At 36.6% G+C, this 19,264-nt stretch overlaps 1 protein-coding gene across 2 annotated transcripts in view; it reads left to right on the forward strand.

The window, feature by feature from the left end:
- The window catches only part of LOC142609684 (protein DETOXIFICATION 24-like), a 49,024-nt gene that overhangs the window by 17,766 nt on the left and 11,994 nt on the right, over nt 1–19,264 (forward strand). For both annotated transcript variants that reach the window (XM_075781337.1, XM_075781339.1), the window contains exons 3-8: nt 6,125–6,374; nt 6,519–7,060; nt 10,828–10,914; nt 11,004–11,060; nt 11,161–11,399; nt 11,549–11,667. In XM_075781337.1, coding sequence (XP_075637452.1) covers nt 6,129–6,374; nt 6,519–7,060; nt 10,828–10,914; nt 11,004–11,060; nt 11,161–11,399; nt 11,549–11,667 — 1,290 coding nt within the window. In that variant the 5' untranslated portion in view covers nt 6,125–6,128. The remainder of the gene's footprint in view (nt 1–6,124; nt 6,375–6,518; nt 7,061–10,827; nt 10,915–11,003; nt 11,061–11,160; nt 11,400–11,548; nt 11,668–19,264) is intronic.

A 19,264-nucleotide genomic window follows, 5' to 3' on the forward strand; every position in this document is an offset into this window, starting at 1 on the left:
GTACACTTTATCATGGTCTTCACTACTCCTTTCAGTCTTCTCTCAAGCTCCATGCTTATTCAGATGCGGATTAGGCAAATGATCCAACTAATCGATACTCCATCACAGGTTTTTGTTTCCTATTGGGTACTTCTCTTGTCTCATGGCGTAGCAAGAAGTAGGACGTGGTTTCCCGTTCCAGTACTGAGGCTGAGTATCATGCTCTTGCTGACACCACCTGCGAGCATGTCTGGCTTCGATAGCTCTTGGCTAACAAGGATTTGCTCTACAGCCCACTATCACTCCTCTTTATTGTGATAATCATAGTGCTATCTACATTGTTCATAACAATGTCTTCCATGAACGCACCTAGCACATTGAGATCGATTGCCACATCACTTGCCAGCATCGCAAGAAAGACAATCTTTAGTTATTCTCCATCTCCTTACCGACCAACCTGCGAATATTTTCACCAAATTCCAGTTGGCTTCCTCCTTGCCACCTCAAGTTTGAGGGGGGATGTTAGTATATAGCTTAATTTAGTCTAGCCCATCGGGCCTAGCCCAGTATACTGTACTTGTAATACACTCATATTACTTGTATTTCATACATACTTAGCCTATATAAGGCTCTCTATTATACAATGTTATTCACATAAAAATATATAGACTATTCAGTCTTTTTCTCTCTCACTTTATATTCTTAACAATAGTTACATCATCAAGAGGATCACCCTCAAAGACAAAGAGACTAGTTAATAGTGCCATAAGAGAGCTTACTGGCTTGGCCAAGAATATAGTGTTTTTGAGACAAGATAATGCCCGTAGAATAGGCACAACCTCAACACCAAGAAAGAAATTGAGATTCTCCAAATCTTTAATAGCAAAATCCAAACGCAATTGCCAAAGAAGATCATCAATAGCAAAGGGTTTGGAGCTAGGAATAATAATAATATCCACATAAATGAGAAAGAATATGGTGAATGCAGTACCGTGATAAATGAACAGAGAGGACTCTGACCTTGAGCCTTTGAAACCAAAATTAAGCAAATGACCAGAGAGTCATGAGAACCAAGCATGAGGAGCCTGTTTTAGGCCATATAGAGCCTTTTGCAATTTGCAAACATGCTTGGAAAATTGGGGATAAGTAAAACCCAGGGATCGAATCATATAAATAGCTTTAGAGAGATGATCATGCAAGAACGCATTTTGAACATCAATTTGTCATATAACCCAACCCTTAGAAATCGCAATACATAAAACTGTACATACCATAGTGGGTTTAACAACTGGGCTAAAAGTCTTACAAAAATCAACTCTAGGTAATCAATGGAAGCCCTTGGCCACTAGCCGGAATACCCATTTACAGTTGATAACATTGCAAGTAACATGTGGTGGAAGCAGAGTCCATATGGAATTTTTAAGAAGAGCATCAAATCCAGGTTCATAGCATTTCATATTATAGTTATCACTTATCACAACTACTTGAACTCTTAGAATCTGTGAGCTTGCTCTTATTCATAACAGAGTAGAACACCAATTAAAAAAAATATCTTCAATAGAAAGACTACTCTGGGGTCGCAATGTTGTAAAAAATATACTATAAAAGAATAATTACAATTGAATACTTATAAAACCTTTGCACATTTAAACTCTCTATTATAAGTTTAAACACTGCAAACGCATTTGTTTGTCTTTTTACCACAGTAATCTTAGAACTTCTGAACTCCTAATATAGTGATTTCTTCCATAAATTTCTCGTCCACATGAACCATAATCTCTAACACTACGGGGAACCTCCTTGAAGATTTGTTGCAGCAAATTCACTATAAAAGATCTCTATGGTTTAAAGAAAAGTTTAGAACTCAAGATGTTATCAAGAACACACACTTTGTTTTTCTTGTTTTTGCTCTAGGTACAAATTTGATTTTTCTTTATTTAGGCTTAGGAAGAAGATTTTAAGATCTAAAGTTTTTTGCTTTGGTAAGGCTGCACTTGGCCCCTCTAAAATTTGTGCAAAAGGTGCTTTACATTGGTGCAAACAGTAGTATTAGAACTAAAAGTTTAGAACTTTACCGTTTTCACTCAAGGGAGTTATGAGTGGACTCTCAGGGACATCATTGCTATATCAACTTCAATTGATTATATCTTGCTCGTTTCAAATTGAAATTGGGTTAAAGAATCATCACTCAGAAATTTATTTGTTGGTCTTAAATATTAACAAAAGGGCAACAACTTCTCATCTTTGAACAAATAGAAACCTATAAAACCCATTTTTGACTTTTTTGGCACTAAAATTTTCCAACACCTTATAGTGCATTTACCATTTTACTCTATTATGGTAGCTTAAGGACTTATTACATTTTTTTTTTCTAAATTATAAAATTATCATTTTATGCCGAAATAGTAACCTATATTGCAGTAAAGTAGTTTATAAAGAGTTTTGTTAGTTATTATTGTTATTATTATTATTTTGTCTTTTAGTGAGAGTTTATAAAGAGTTAGATGTACAATAGCCTAGGACTCTTTGACACACACACACACGCAATGGGAGAGGAGAAGGTAGGGTTCAAATTATAGATATGAGACATCACAAATGATGCTATTAGTATTGGGTTATCACTTAAACCCAACCCTTCAATTATTATAATACTTTGAAGTATTTAATATAACAAGGGAATCATTGTTACTATATAAAAACATCAACTCCTTAAAGCTAGATTGAATTATCATAAATTCATTAATGATTTTAAAAGCTATATAAATGAAAAATGCTTCTCTTCAAACTGATTTAGAGAGAAATCATTCTAATTCCTCCTCTATCTTTTTCTTGGTTGTGAATTTTGAAAATCTAACCATTAAATTTTATGTTCTTATGGTATTTTTTATGCTTGCAAGATTTCAAGAAATCAAATATCAATAGTTATGTCATTAATGACATATTTAAATTTCAAGTTTTTGTGGTAAAAAATTATACATAAAAAATAAGTTTATTGATCAAATAGTAAATAACACTCGATTTAAACGAAATTTGACATGCGCGTTAAGAAAATAAAGAATATGAAATCTAATAGTTAAAATTTTAAAATTCACATTCAATAAAAAAAAAATATAAGAGGAATTTGAAAGATTTCTCATTGTCCTATATAAATCGTTGAATAATTTTCATATACAATGCACGTGTATTTGTATTATTATTATTATTATTATTATTATTAAGATTCACGTTTTTTTAGAGGGAAGATATCTAATAACCTAATAATTAAGTTGTGAATTATTATTCAAATTAAAATAATTGTAAATTTATTTGTGGTATTAAATTTTTTGCCTCATTAATGTTGCCACCGAGAAAGGTAGTTGGACGCATTTAAGGACTTGTATCAAAAAAATTTGGGATTTACCTTGTTGCTCCACGTTATTGAAGGGAACATTTACTAAATTGTTAATAAATTATGAGAAATGATAACGAATGCCTTAGGGTATTGGTTAATAATCCATTTAAAGAAAGTTTTTATTGGAAAAGAAAAAAAAAAAAAGCAATTAATGTTTTGACAATTTTTTCCATTTCCCATAAAAGTGATATCAAATTTTTCCTAAAATAGATTCTTAATCAATGCCCTAAGGGCATTCGTTAGCAGGACCCATAAACTATAATAGAAAAGTTTCGATATCACTTTTATAGAAAATATAAAAAGCTGTAAGTGCACAACTGGCACCCGGATCCTAACGCGTGACAGGCTCAGGCCCAAACGGCCTTATACAATCAAATTTGTAGGGTGTGGGCTTGAAACCTAAGTCTTACGGATATTGGATTACAGATGGAAGGCTAGATTACTACTTCACACACAATCAAAGGATGAAAATAGTGAGAAATCCTCCTCGAACGTAAGCCGAGGAAGTCTTATATTGCTATTCTTTCTTTCAATAATAGACTAAAATTGAAGGTGAAGTATATAGTACTCTCTTTCTCTCTTTCCTTTTTTTTTTTCTTCTCCTACCCTTTCTTTCCCTTTTATATCATTCTTCTTCTTCCCTTTATCCTCCACATGTATCACAAATTACCCTATTAAATACTTGTCACATCCACCACCTTTTTGATATCTTCAAACAATAGCTGGAAGGCTGAACATTACTGTTCAGATGTCATTTTTTCATTAATGCGACCAGGGAGGTAGGTACAGGGTCTTTAATGCGGTGGTACTAAATATTTCTTATACATTCTTCATTTCTATAACTATATGAAACACATCTTTACCTACCAAACCTTTCGGAATTCTCTCCCCAAATATCATGACGTGTCATATGATCTTTATTTGACTTGTCTGAGGAGATGCCTCTCCTCGGACAACCTCACCAATCTTTCTGGCATGAGTTGGCTTGTGGGCCCCAAAATCTCTGCTCAGACAGGCTCATATCACCAAATCAAGCTCAAGGGTCAAATCCGTGTTTTGACCATTTTACCCCCACAAAAGCTATTAACAATATTTATTATTTTATCATTTTTCTAATAAAATGTTTCTAAAAATAGCTCCTAAACTACTTCCGTCTTAGTTTGTTTGTTCTCTATTCCAATTTGGGATGTCCCAAAATATTGTCCTATTTCTAAAATAAAAATCATTAATTTACTAATATTTCTATTATACCTTTACTTTATTTTCAAAACTATTTGAAAAGAAAATTAACAAATATTTAAAAAAATCAATTTGATTGGGGTACATTTTTAATTGTCTCATTAAGAACAATTCTTTTAAAAAAAAAAACTGATAAATTTATTTTAAGGTAATTTTGTAAACTTATATATTTTTATAAAATAAATAAAATAATAAATAATATTCCTTTAATTAGTTTGACTCTTCAAATAGGACAAACAAATTAGATCGGCGAAAGTTATACATTAAGACATTGGCTAACATTTTTTTTCTTTTCTTTTTATTGCTGAATTGGACCTGCATTGGTTGCTCCACATTATTGGTTAAGGGAACATTTACTAAATTTTTAGGGACTCGCGTCAAAAGTTTTTGGGACCTGCATTGGTTGCTCCACGTTTTTTTTTTTTTTTTTTTGAAAGGGGAAAATGAGATTCATTCCGTAAAGAAATTGGTTTAAATATTTCGCTTAAGAAAGTTTGGATGTACCAACCTCTTAAATTACAAGTCTTTGCACTTTTATTTTTTTTTTATGATTCATTGTAAGCCACTGAGATTCTTTATAACCTGAGACAATTTTGGGAAACTCGTTTTGCTTGGGTTCCATTTTTAATTCTGTAATCCCTCGGGCTTGGAAAAGGAAAAACGAAATATTAGCCCTTATAAGTTATAACTTAGCTAACTTTTTAGCTAACTTTTTTGCTGAGAATAACTTAGCTAACTTTCTCAAAAAAAAAATAAAAAACTTTATATTTTCAGAGGTAGAGAGGTCTAATATTTCTTCTTCATTGTCTATATATTATATTATTGGTATGATAGGACTAAATTTCGATATGGGATAGCCTCCTCTCTTTACATTTTTATATGAATCGTATGAGTAAAATAAACAAATTGTTTAAGAATGATTTTAGGGAGCGTACAAATATTACTATAAAAATATTAAAAACTTATTTGTCATTAATTACTAAAATGTATTTCAAGTATTCATTATGTTGATATAAAGATACAGGATTACTTGCTCTAAAGGTCCGTTTGGATGTAGCTGAAACTAAAAGCTAAAAACTGAAAAATATTGTACAAAATAATTTTTTAATGTGTGGATAGTGCCGTGGAATCCATTTTTAATAAAAAAAATTGTTAAAAAGTGAAATTTGTGAGCCTGTAAAATTTGTGGGAAAAGTCAAACTTTTCGGCTAAAAAAAAAAAAATACTGAAACGCACACTAATTATGATAAATTATTAATTGTCTAAAAAGTTTAAATTGTTAAAAAATAGTAAATTTATTTATTTAACCACAATTCTAACAATATTCATTGCAAGTCTTTTATAGTAAAATTAGTACTAGTTGAGCATTTTTCATTTTTCAATTGACAAGTTTCATTATCTTGCACGAAATCAAACATGCTCTCATTTATTTATTTATTTTTAACGGGGTCAATTGTATAAGGAGTAGAAAACCCAAGTGTACTCAAACTGTTTCATTTTTATTTTATTATACAGAACAATGGATAATGCAGTGGAGGAGAGGCTTCTTGGATCAGAAGCAGAAGTGCCAACTGATCTTAAAAGAAGGATTTGGGTTGAATCAAAGCTCATATGGAGGATAGCATTACCATCCATGTTGTCTAGAGTGACTGCATTTGGAATGATAGTGGTTACACAAGTGTTTATTGGACATGTTTCTGAACTGGACCTTGCTGCATTTGCACTTGTGCAGAGTGTTCTTTTACGATTTGTAAATGGGATACTGGTAAGCTAGTTAGCTATTGATTTTGTTTTACCTTTACTTAAGAGCTACCATCGAGTGTAGATATAATCAATTTGTATAGTCATATACAATAAAAACAAAATTCTTTTTTTCTACTATTATAATTTTTTATTTTCTTTTTTGAAGTTGGGCATGTCAAGTGCGACTGAGACTTTATGTGGGCAAGCATTTGGAGCAGGACAATATCATATGATGGGTATTTACTTGCAACGTTCATGGATCGTTGATGCTGTTACAGCAACAATCATGGTACCACTCTTCATCTTCACAACTCCCATATTTAGGCTACTAGGTGAGGATGAAGCAATAGCAGTAGCGTCCGAAGAAATCTCCTTATGGTTCATTCCTATATTATATTCCTTTGTTTTTGCCTTAACCATCCAAATGTACTTGCAAGCGCAACTCAAAAACTCGATTATTGGATGGCTATCTGCTTTCTCGTTTATACTTCATATCCTTTTATCTTGGATATTCGTGAGCATACTTGACTTGGGGGTTGCTGGTGCCATGGGTGCGTTCAACATAGCTTGTTGGTTACTAATCACGGGAGAGTTTGTGTTCATTTTTGGAGGTTGGTGTCCAAATACATGGAAAGGATTCTCTACTGCTGCCTTCATCGATCTATGGCCTGTAGTAAAGCTGTCAATTTCCTCTGGCGTGATGCTTTGGTAATTACAAGTTGTTTTTCACATTAGAGCATTAGCATTGATTGAGATATATTGCCAAATTGCTATTTTTAGCACCACAAACAACAAAAACTAAGCAACTTCAATGGTGTTATTGTTAAAAAAAATTCAACAAAGGTATAAAAATGAAAATTAAAAAAAAAAAAATTATTCTTGTCTCTCTCTTCTCTCGTTAAAAAAAAACTCTCTTTTTCCTCTTTCTCTTCTATTTTTTTTTCCTTCTCTGTCTCTCTGGTCTTCTTCTCTCTTTTTTCCTTCTCTTTTGTTCTCTCTTTCTCTCCGGTCTTCTCCTTTCTTTCACCTCCCTCTTCATTTAGGTTCATGGCGGTGGTCGGTGGATCAATGTTGGGTGAATTGGTGTGAGCCAGTGTTGGGTGGATCAGTGTGGGTTGTTATGGGTCGGTGTGGCTGTATCGGTGTTGGGTCGTTGTGAGTTCGTGGGTCAGTGTGGCAGAGTTGGTGGTGGTGGTAGTGAATTTGGTTGTGGTAGTGGATTGTGGTTGAGATGGTGGACTGTGGCTAGTGGTAGTAGTGGTTGGTGGTGATGGGTTGTGTTTTGTTTTTTTGTTTTTTTTTCTTCTTCCGTGGGTTGCGGTTGCCACAATGGTGGTTATGGACGTGGCTGGTGGATTGGTGGTGGAGGAAGTTGTGGCTAGTTCCTAAATTTTTGTGGTAGATTTTTTTTATTATTTTAATGAGTTCTTATATTATTTTAATCGAAGTGGTAAAAAAATATAAAATCATTAATGTTAAATGTATTATAAGGTAGTATAAAATGGATTTTTGAGAAAATTTTAGCTCATTCATGCTACTGCCTTATAAAGTTAAATTTATTTCACTATCTGCCCTTTTTTTTATTACTCCCTTGCTAAGGTACATGACATTCTCTAGCAAAAAAAGAAAAAGAAAAAACAGTTCCTAAAGGAATATATTAATTACAGTAGTAACTTGTTAGGATACAAGTCCAATTGGTTTTAGGCCAACCATATCTTACATGTCTTGCACTCATATTTCCAACACATACTTCATATTGCACTTCACTCCTATGTCTACTTATATAAAGACAGCCCTTTGCATACTTTTACACATTGAATACAATATAATTGATTTACAATTCCAATATGGTATCAAAGCAATCACTCTAACATTTTGGTTTTCAAGAAAAGTCTTGTCTTCCTAGGCATTCCTCCAACACCCCTGCCTTCTCTAGTCAGCCATTGCCACCATCAAAGCTATTCGAAGTCACTTCGTAGTTGTTAGACGCTTCCGGTGTTTTTGTTGCTATCAAAAGCTGCTCACTACTACCAAGATCATTTTCTATTCCAAAACCATCATCTTCCATCATCCAATCACATCTTCAATCGTATTGCTGGAATGAACTCAAGCCAATCAACTCAACTTTGTGAGAATGAAATCAATCAATCCAACATGAGCTGCCAAAAGCACTGGCTAAAGGCTTATAAGCATACCAAACTTGAGCCTCACTCTTGTCTTTCCTGCTTCCTTAAGAATGGCGAAACTTAGAAGGTCTATTGTTATTATGATCCAGTTACTCATTGTTGACATGTCTTCTAACAACATTGACTTTTTAGTAAGGTATTTAAATTTTGTCCCTCCTTTTCACTTTCTTCTTTTTATACCTGATCACTCTTTGAACATTTGAGCACTTTCCTAAACTACCCTCCAATAGCTGCCTCACACTACTATTGGGTCCCCTCCTATGTCAAACCCTACACTTCATTGCTCTTCTTGGGCATGATCCTGTCTTTCCCATTAGCATGACTTCCATTGCTAAACTACTCTTGCTACATTGCACAAGCTGAGGTGACCTTCTATGATATACTATAATGAATGAGGAACTTGATGCATTAGCTAAAGACCATACTTGGGATCTTATTATCTACCTCTTAACAAGTCTATAGTTAGTTGTAAGTTGGTTTTCAAGATCAATACTTGATCCAATGGGTCTATTGAGAGAAACAATGCTTGTCTGGTTGCCAAAGGTTTCACACCAAAGTATGGCATTGACTATAATAAACCTTTGCTTTGGTTGCTTGTCCTTTGTTCTTTTGCACACTATTGGTTGTTGTAGCCTCTCGACGGTGGCTCCTCTTCAAGGGATGATGTTAAAGATGTCTTTCTTGATGGGGGATTTGAGTGAAGAAATCTATATGCAACCTCCATTTAGTCTCTTTCATTTTAAGACAACGACAGTTAACTCTGTTGTGGACTTTATAGTCTTAAGCAAGCTCTTCGTGCTTGGTTTGCTAAGTTCAGCTCCATGGTTTCTCGTTTGAGTTATTTTACTAGTTCTTATGACTTTGCTATATTCCTTCGTTGCACTGATAAAGGCACCATTTGTTTTCTTCATTATGTTGATGATATGATAATTATAAGTGATGACCTCAACGATAATGATCTTGAACTTAATGCGCAACTTTCCATTGGAGAACCACTGCCTAATTTCACCCTTTATTAGCAATTGGTTTGCAGTCTAATATATCTCAATCAGTCCTCCAAGCATCTTCTATGTTGTACAGCAAGTGAGGTAGTTCTTGTCTACTCCACAATTGAATCACTATGTTGCAGTCTTGTGCATTCTTTGGTATTTTAAAGGCACTCTTTTCCATGGTTCATACTTCTTTGTCCAATCTCCTTTCACTCTACAAGTCAACTTTGATGTTGATTGGGCAGGGGACTCCACAAATTGATGGTCCGTCATTGGTTATTACTTTCTCCTTGGCTCTTCTTTGATCTCATTGGCAAATGAACATTATGTTGTGGCCCATTCTAGTATCAAGGAAGAATACCATGCCTTAACTAATACCACATATGAACTCCTTTGGTTATGTTGCTTACTCAAGGATTTAGGTGTCGCTACTTCTTTTACCACTTCTATCTATTGTGACAACTGGAATGCCATTTAGATTGCTCATAATAATGTCTTCCACGAACGTACTAAGCACATCGAAATTGATTGTCATTTTGGCTAGCATCACCCCTTCAAGTTTCTCTGAATGGTCTCTACTTCCTCTCAAGATCAATTTGTCGACATCTTTACCATGTCTCATCTTATAGAACATTTTGTGATCCATTGTTTCCTAACTTAAGCTATTCTCTCATCATCCTTGAGTTTGAGAGGGACTGTTGATGTATAAGCCTCAGTTTTAGGCCCACTTTAACATACGTGTCTTTTACTAATATTATTTGTACTATACTATATTTTCTCCACTTCAATTGGGGGTTTTCTAGATTTTACATCACTTTCTTAACAATTATTAATGTCATGACCATGACTTAACCAAATCTAGAACTGAAACTCTTATCCGCGATCAAATTGGCTTGCATTTCACTTGAGCGATATCCAATGCATCAATCATCTTTAAACAATAAACAAGGCATAACAATCAGGAAACGCAATAACAATGGGATCATATACAATGTGGTCCCATACTCAAAAGTTAATCTAAAATTCTTGCCTTCCAAGTAAATAAAATACTCAAATAATGGTTAATGACTAAATATTACATCTTTTTTAATAGTTTAAAATTTTAAAATAAATATAGTTTATCATATCATAGTAGGTGATTCTCAGTTCATGCATTGAAAATTTCATGTATTGGGCCTCAATCATTGAGGGCTTTTGGGACCCAACAGATTATGAGGTTGCTGTGCAAACAAACACACTGTTGTGTGGTTCAGGTAGCAATATCTAATGCTTTCAATGATTTTTATTTTATCTTCAACAGCTTAGAGCTTTGGTACAATGCTATCTTGGTTTTGTTGGCTGGATATATGACAAATGCAACTGTAAGCATATCAGCTTTCTCTATCTGGTAAGATCTATCTCATTTTCCATATTGATCTTCTTTTTCTATTCAATTTACTTGAAAGATAGAATTCAACTTTTAACTCCTTTTTGTAGCCTTAATATCGTTGCATGGGAATTTATGTTGTGCCTTGGATTCTTAGGTGCTGCTTGGTAAGGTTTTCATGATTTCATCTCTCTCTCTCTCTCTCTCAATTGTGAAGCTGCCACTTTTTGTCTCCAAACTCAATCCTCTTGTTATGTAACTGTACAGTGTGCGCGTATCGAATGAGATTGGCAAAGGAAATGCTAAAGCTGCAAAATTTTCCATTAAAGTTATTCTTTGTACTTCAATAACTATTGGAGTGATTTTTTGGGCCTTGTTTTTAGCTTTTGGGAATAAAATTTCATACTGGTTTACAAGTGATGAAGAGGTTGCCGAAGCTGTGTCAAGTCTTTCTACTCTACTTGCTTTCTCAGTCTTACTAAATAGTGTTCAACCAGTACTTACAGGTGAGTGTTTCATCTTCTGATTAGCTGAGAGCAACCGTATTTTCTATTGTTTCATCATATTGAACTTTTAGCAAGCATATATACATATATACATTGATATATGTAAACATGTTTTCAACGTTTACTCACCTTTAGGTTCTTGTCATCAGGTGTGGCCATAGGTGCAGGTTTACAAGGTATTGTTGCAATTGTTAACATTTGCTGCTATTATGTGGTTGGCGTGCCAATTGGAATTCTGCTTGCTTATGTGGCCGATCTTGAAGTGCAGGTAAGAAGTGATTAACAATATATTTTTACAAATATCAGTTAATTGTGTCAATGGTAGATATATTGTAAATTATAATTTTATATGCTTGATTAATGGAAAAAAGGAAATTGATCTTGGAGATAAAAACTTATTCTATCTGTTTTGTTCAACCATGAGAAACGAACATAAAATGTATAGTAGCTGAATAGGTTCAAACACCATTAATTGTTGATCGATTGAAAAGAACAACGACAATGGTTTCTCATCATCTTTTAATTAATCTCTCTACATTTATTTATTTTTATTTAACATGTTTAATGTTTCCCCCTTAATTTCTCTTTGGTTATATGCTAAAATATTTCAATATTTGATTTAAAGAAAATTACAATCTACCTTACTAGTGTTCCAGTCACTATTTCTGCATTTTTGCTATTTTCATTTTGATTTTAGTCTTTTTGAAGCATCATTATTCTTTGTTTATTATACATATGGAATTTTGGGCTTGACCCCTTAAAACAATCACATTTTTAAAGAACTTTTTTTTTTTTTGAGGGAGAAATCAAGGAAACTTCTATTATTCAAAAAAGCCTAATAAATCAGTTTGAAATACATTTAGTAATTGTGGTGGAACATCCTCCATCCATACTAAAAAAATCTGGTATGCCAATAACATATTTGGCCAGACTATGAGCTAAAGTATTACAATCCCTCTTAGTGTGAGAGTAAAGTAATTCATCAAAACAATGAGATAAATTTTTTGCATCCTCAATCAACAAACCCATAGGTACCAACAACTTCTCTTCCACCATAAGACTTTTAATGACATTCAAAGAATCTCCCTCCAAGACAGCCCACTTCACTCCTATCTCCAAGGCAAAAGCTAGAGCCCACCCCACAGCTGTGGCTTCAATATCATCACTGCACAATTCTTGGTATGCCATTTTCAAACATGAAGCTATCACTAAGCCTCTGTGGTCTCTAATAACAACACCAATGCCAGACTTTTCTCATGTGAGAAAACCGCACCGTCGAAGTTGATTTTGAAGAGCTCTGCTAGTGGTGGATTCCAATGCCTTCTGGTATGCTGATTTTGCTGCACTGGCATGTTTGAATCCACCTGCCTGGCACGGTAATCTGCTAGCCAAGCTTTTGAGATGTGAGCTATCTGGTGAAGTGAGTCCGCAGGTTGATTGAGGCGCACCCTGTTCCGTTGGTTCCATACTTTCCAGACCGTGACTGCAAAAAGCTCAAGATGATGGTTGTTTCAGATCAGCCAAGATAGGAGTTCTTTGAAGTCCACGAATGGAATCCAACTCCGGACACCCCATAGCTCAAAATCTGACCACACAGGATCCAACTCCAAGCAAGACCATAAGGCATGCAGAGAACTCTCTGAGGACACGCGCCACCTAACGCAGTGAGGATCTGTTGTTATGGTGCGTCGAAACAGGGCACTCTTTGTAGGCATAGCTTCACGGCAAGCACGCCACAGCAGCGTTTTTACCTTCGGTGGAGCACGCATGGACCAAACAGCCTTCCACACTTGAGTATTATCATTTGTAGTCACCTGTGGCTCATCATTCAGCTCCTCCTCCAACTTTAAGAACCTATAACCAGTCTTGCAGCTATGCCTCCCATCACTTGAGTGTGGCCAAAACAAGACATCCTCTCTTGCTTCACGGCTTAAGGGGATTGTCTTAATCAGCTCTGCTTCCTCATTGTTGAACAAACCATCAATCATGTCTAAATTCCATTGCAACCTACTTGGGTCTATAAGGACATCCACCATAGAACTCTCAAGCTCTACTAATCGATGGGATAATAAATATGGAGGATGCTTCCTTGGCAGCCAATGATCCTACCAAATTCTTATTTTTTTTCCCATCACCAACTCTCCACCTAGCCCCCCTTTGAATAACATCCCTCTCTATAAGGATACTCCTCCAAGCATAAGAGCCCATTCTTGAGTCCTTTGCCTCCTTGATGGTTGTATTTGGAAAAAATCTAGCCTTGAAAACTTTATAGAAAAGAGAATTTTGATTATGCAAAAGGCGCCGCGCTTGCTTTGCTAGTAGTGAATCATTGAACTTGGCTAGATCTCTAAAGCCCCTGCCACCTACTCCTTTGGCCTTGGTCAAGTCATTCCATTTGACCCAATGGATTTTCCTTCGATCACCTCTTTGCCCCCACCAAAATTTTTTAATCAATGCCTCAATCTCATTACATAGACCCAATGGAAGTTTGAAACATCTCATTGTATACGTGGGAATGGCTTATATGACTGATTTTATTAACACCTCCCTTCCTGCTTGTGATAGTAATTTCCCTTCCCATCCTTGAAGCTTTCGCCATACCCTCTCTTTAATGTAGTTGAAGCTTGCTTTTTTCCCTTTCCCCACGAATGATGGTAGATCCAAGTATTTTTCGTATTGCATAATTTTTGGTACACCCCAAGCTTCTTTGATTTGGTTCTTTATATTCCCCTTAGTTTCTTTGCTGAAGAAAAGAGCCGTATTGCTTCTATTTATTTTTTGACCGGAAGCATCTTCATAATCCTTCAAAATATCCAAAACTTTGCCACACTCCTCCAAAGTTGCCCTGCAAAAAAGGAGACTTTTATTTGCAAAAAGCAAATGTGTTAGTTTTGGGCCCCTTCAACATAGGGAGAAACCATTGACGTCCCCATTCCTTTTAGATTTTTTGATCAACCCATTCAACCCTTCAGTACAAAGCAAAAATAGGAAAGGGGAAATGGGGTCGTCTTGCCTTATGCCCCTTGTTGGGTGAATCATACCACAAGGTACTCCATTTACCAACACTGAATAAGTCACAGTTTTTACACACAACATAATCAACTTTATCCACCCCTCATTAAATTTCATCCTTCTCATATCAAGTTTTATTGCCATATAGCCATGAGATCCAGATTTATATTTTTGAAAGCAGTGTAGAGTTTCAAAAGCCACCATTATATTATCTGAAATGAGTCTATCTTTAGTGAAGGTTGATTGGTGTTTAGTAACAATAGAGGGTAAAACTTTTTTAAACGGTTGGATAAAACTTTAGAAAAAATTTTATACAACACGTTACACAAGCTAATAGGGCGAAATTGGTGGGCATATTCAGGTGAACTAGTTTTGGGGATCAATGTAATGAAAGTATGATTAAGGGAATGGGGTAATGTACCTATGTTAAGCCACATAAGGATGGAGGAAATAACATCTCGTCTAACCGTACCCCAAAAGTGTTGGTAAAATGGTGGCATTCCATCTAGATCGGGGGCTTTAAAGGGAGCCATTTGTTGCAAAGCTACTTCCACTTCATGTGCTTTAAATTGTCGGCTCAGTAAGGCATTCATCTCATTAGTAATCACATTTGGCACACACTCCCACACCCTTGAAAGCTCCAAATGACCCGAAGAAGTGAAAAGAGCTTGATAATAACTTACAAGAATTTCTGAGATATCTTCCTGGTTGGTTTTCCAAGAATCCTCTCCATCTCTCAAACCCTCTATCAGATTTTTCCAATACCTTTTTGTAGCACAGCTATGGAAGTACTTCGAATTTTTATCCCGTTGCTTTGCCCATAAAAGTCTTGACCTCTATGCCCACATAGTAGCCTCCTTCTCCCGCCACTCTTCAATTTCTTTTTTTAATTGTCTCACCCTAGTATTATCACCCCTTAGGATGGCTTCCACTTCGGCCTTGCGGAGAAGTTTTCTCAATTTTTCCAATTCCCTTCGTACATTCCCAAATGCATTTTTATTCCACCAACTCAAATCCCTTCCACACTTCTCTACTTTACCTAAAAGCCCTCCCACCGATTCAGTCTCCCACCTATTCCACATGGATTGGACAATATCAGAACATCCTGGGTTTGACAACCACATTTCTACAAATCGAAATACTTTCTTCCTATTGGGAGGGTCCAAACCCGTGAACACAATATGGATTGGGATGTGATCTGAAGAGTCACACCGTAAGTGATGCATTCTCGTACCAGGAAATTTTAAAAACCAGTCATTTGTGGCCAAACCTCGATCTAATCTCTCCCATATTGAGTTACCATTATCAAAGTGCCTAGCCCAAGTGAACTTAGGACCTACAAAATCCAAGTCCATAAATCCACATTCATCTAATACTTCTTTGAACTGCTGCATCTGATTATGGCATCATAGCACACCTCCCACCTTTTCCTCTTGTCTAATTATCTCATTAAAATCCCCAAAGCATAACCATGGAATGTCAAATTGGGAATTGAGATACTTGAGTTTCTCCCATGCTTATGCCCTTCTTGTTGTTTCTAGCTCACCATAAAAGCCAGTTAACTGCCATTCATTCTCTGAACCCTAATCTACAACTGCGTCAATGTAATACTTGCATGACCCCACTACTGTCAGATTTATTGAAGACTTCCAAAATAAAGCCAAACCACCACCTCTACCTTCCTTTGGGACCACCCAACGGTGATCATGTTTAATGCTTCTTTATACAATCTCCAGCCTTGCATCATCTATAAGTGTCTCAGCCACAAACACTACAGAGGGATCTTTTGCTCGTGTGATTTCCACAAGCTCTCTTCCTATACGTAGGTTCCCAAGCCCACGACAGTTCCAAGCTAGGCAACTCATGGCTCCTGGCGGGGCTGATGATTAGCCTACGCCAATATAAAGGATGGTGCTTCGACATTATGAGAATTTTGAGAAATCTAACGACATTTTGAAATCAGCTCCACATAGTCACTTCAGTTTTCTAACTCTCTTTTCTTCCCTATTAATTTGGTGGGTGAAGTTTTCAAAGTTAGTGTGCCCAGCCTACTCCTGTGTGTCCAAGAAGGGAGGACACGTTTTGCATGAGGTGAAGCCCTAGTGGTCATGTGAGTCTTTGTTTTGCTAATTCCCTCACGTGGCACCGATTCCCCTCGCACTTTTAATTCCTTCTCTGCCACCTCATGCGTGTTTAATTCCTCAGCTCTCACTACTTCAGCATTTGTTGACTCTTCAGGTAGCCCATTAACTACGGAATTATGTGCTTGCATAATAATAGGATTTGAGGCATTGATGGTGTTAGGAACGTTATCACCGTTATGCATTGATTGTAGATTAATTCCTTTTTTGAAACTGTCCTCCATCTCTGATCTTTTCTCTAACACGGTGGCAAATGTTGCACAATGTGGCTGTGCTGCTGGCTCTTCCTCCATAGCTTGGCATGCTTTGTCAATACAAGTTTTCTTCTTCATTGTCGAATAAAATCCTGGCACAGAGATTGTATTTTTCTTTGATACCACAAAAGGTTGTTCTCGCAGACTAGGACCAAACTCCCTTTAATCGATCTTGAGTGTCCCTTCACTGTCAATCCAAAGCTCACAATCCCTATCGTCATGTGTGAGGTGGCCATTCCAGTAGCAAAGATTCGGTAGTCTTTCATACCTAAAGGAAATCCACACTTGCTTTCCATCGATCAATGAAACAAGGTGACCTCGACATAGTGGAAGCGTTATGTCTACTACCATTTTTACCCGAATAAAGCTACCACCATCGTAAAGCTTCGGATCTGATTGACTAATGACCTCTCCCACTACTCCACATATTTTTTCCGCAGCTGCAATAGTAATATACTTAACTGGGAGACCATGGACTTGCACCCATAAAGTAGTCTTTTCAAACTTAAGATCCCGGAATGGTATATCATGATCATAGCATTGCGTGACCACCAAATGCTTGTCAAAACTCCATGGCTCACTGCTTAGGATTCTGTCTACTTCCTCTTTAGTTTCGAAAGAAAAGAGCATCTCATGGTCTTCAATTTTTTGTATCTTGAAGCCCTTCTTAGTTCGCCATAAAGGATTAAAGGTCTTCGCAATTGAATCAATATTGATTGCTCTCTTCATTGTGAATTTTGTAGCTATAGAGAATTGGTTTACACTCTCTTCTGTCATAAGGCAGCTGCCCGACCCTTCCCTTTTTGATAGAGAAAGGCGCTTCCAAGATTGTGCTAGATCCTCCATAGATTTTGTGGAGCTACCAAACACACCAATTGAAAACCTGTTTCCCTAGACCCCTTGAAAAAAACCCAACAAGCTGAAGAGTACACGTGGTACACTACAGAACCTAACAGCTCCTTCACAGGAAGGGACAAGTTATTCAATAGTGCAAGAAAGTTAGAGTTCGACTCTACACCCTCTAGCAGCAAAGAAACAAGAGTGTATTCGGTAACTCAATTGTATTGATTTGGAATATCACATCACCTATATATTTAAAGAACATGAGAGTAGATATAGCCTCTTTTTGCATTTCAGCCTTTGTCACAAAACCGTCATTGACACATCTAAGATTAGGGATGGTGATACCCATTAATTGGGTAATGGATATCCAATCCTACCGATTCAAATATTTTGGGTAATACTTAGTTCTTAATGGGTAGAAGGTAATTGGGTAGGGTTTGGATATTACCCAAAATTTTCAAGTAGGGTTTAGATATTACCCATTTACCCATTATTATTGATGAGGAATGAAGAAAAATTTTCTCTAGACCGTCCATGGTCATCCACACCAGCAGCCGTCCAGAAGGAAGCACCAAGATGAGGCTAACGCCCATAGTCGTCCATGGACGAAAACACACCCGTAGCACTCGTCATAAGAAAGCGCCCATCCCCGTCCTGAAGGGATTCGTCCACAAGACCCCTGGACAAGACTTTTACACTTAGGAATTACTAAGTACATTTCACCACTCCGCAACATACATATAACTTTCGGTGACCGTTGTTTAAGAAAATATAACTCCTAAATGGTTGTGGGAGTTATTCTTGAACCCTCGGACCTCCTCAAATCCAGGGGAGGTTGTAATCCCAATAACTGTTCCTAGGACACTATATAAACACCCATTCAGACCAAAAAAATGTACGTTTTTTACTTCTCCCAAAAAGTTGGAATTCCAAAAATATAGAGAGAAAACTAACTTTGCCATTAGAGGGTTCTTGGCCGGCGACCCCGGTCACCTTTGATCACTTTTCTTTCTTTTTCAGGCCATCGAGACAGCAAATGGTCCTTTCAAGTCTGAAGCATCCAGCCTACTGATTTTCTTCGCATCATCAGTTGGCGCCGTCTATGGGGAATCTATTCACTGTTCTTTTCGTTTGACTATCTGTTTTTGTTGTCAACGATTAGCCTTTCCCAGAAAAAAGGGTGAATGGTTCGAACAAGATCAAGGGCTACCAACCCAGGCCACCAAGAGAGTAGGTATGCTTCTAGTAATCCTCTTCGCAATCACAGGTCAGCGCCTATCATGCAACTGCCTTCTGTTCAACATATACAATCCATGGCTGCCGCTATGGCAGAACTAACCCGTCAGAATCAGGAGTTGAATAGGGAGATTAACCTTAGGAGGCAGCGCCAAGATGGGCACACGGAGGAACGAGCCCAGAGGCAGGAAGGTGGAGGAGAAAATGTTGAGTCCGAAAATCAAACAAGGGGTACCGCTTCAAAAAGAGTGCCACACTTGGAAAGAGAGATGGACCAGATGAGAAAAGTCATGGATGAGATGAGAGAGAACATGAGGTGGGCAAACCCAGTGGATGATTCTGTTCACCGAACGGACTCCCCTTTCACAGCTTCCATCAA

The sequence above is a fragment of the Castanea sativa genome, chromosome 9 (assembly GCF_040712315.1).
Source record: "Castanea sativa cultivar Marrone di Chiusa Pesio chromosome 9, ASM4071231v1".
NCBI classification, from domain to species: Eukaryota; Viridiplantae; Streptophyta; class Magnoliopsida; order Fagales; family Fagaceae; genus Castanea; species Castanea sativa.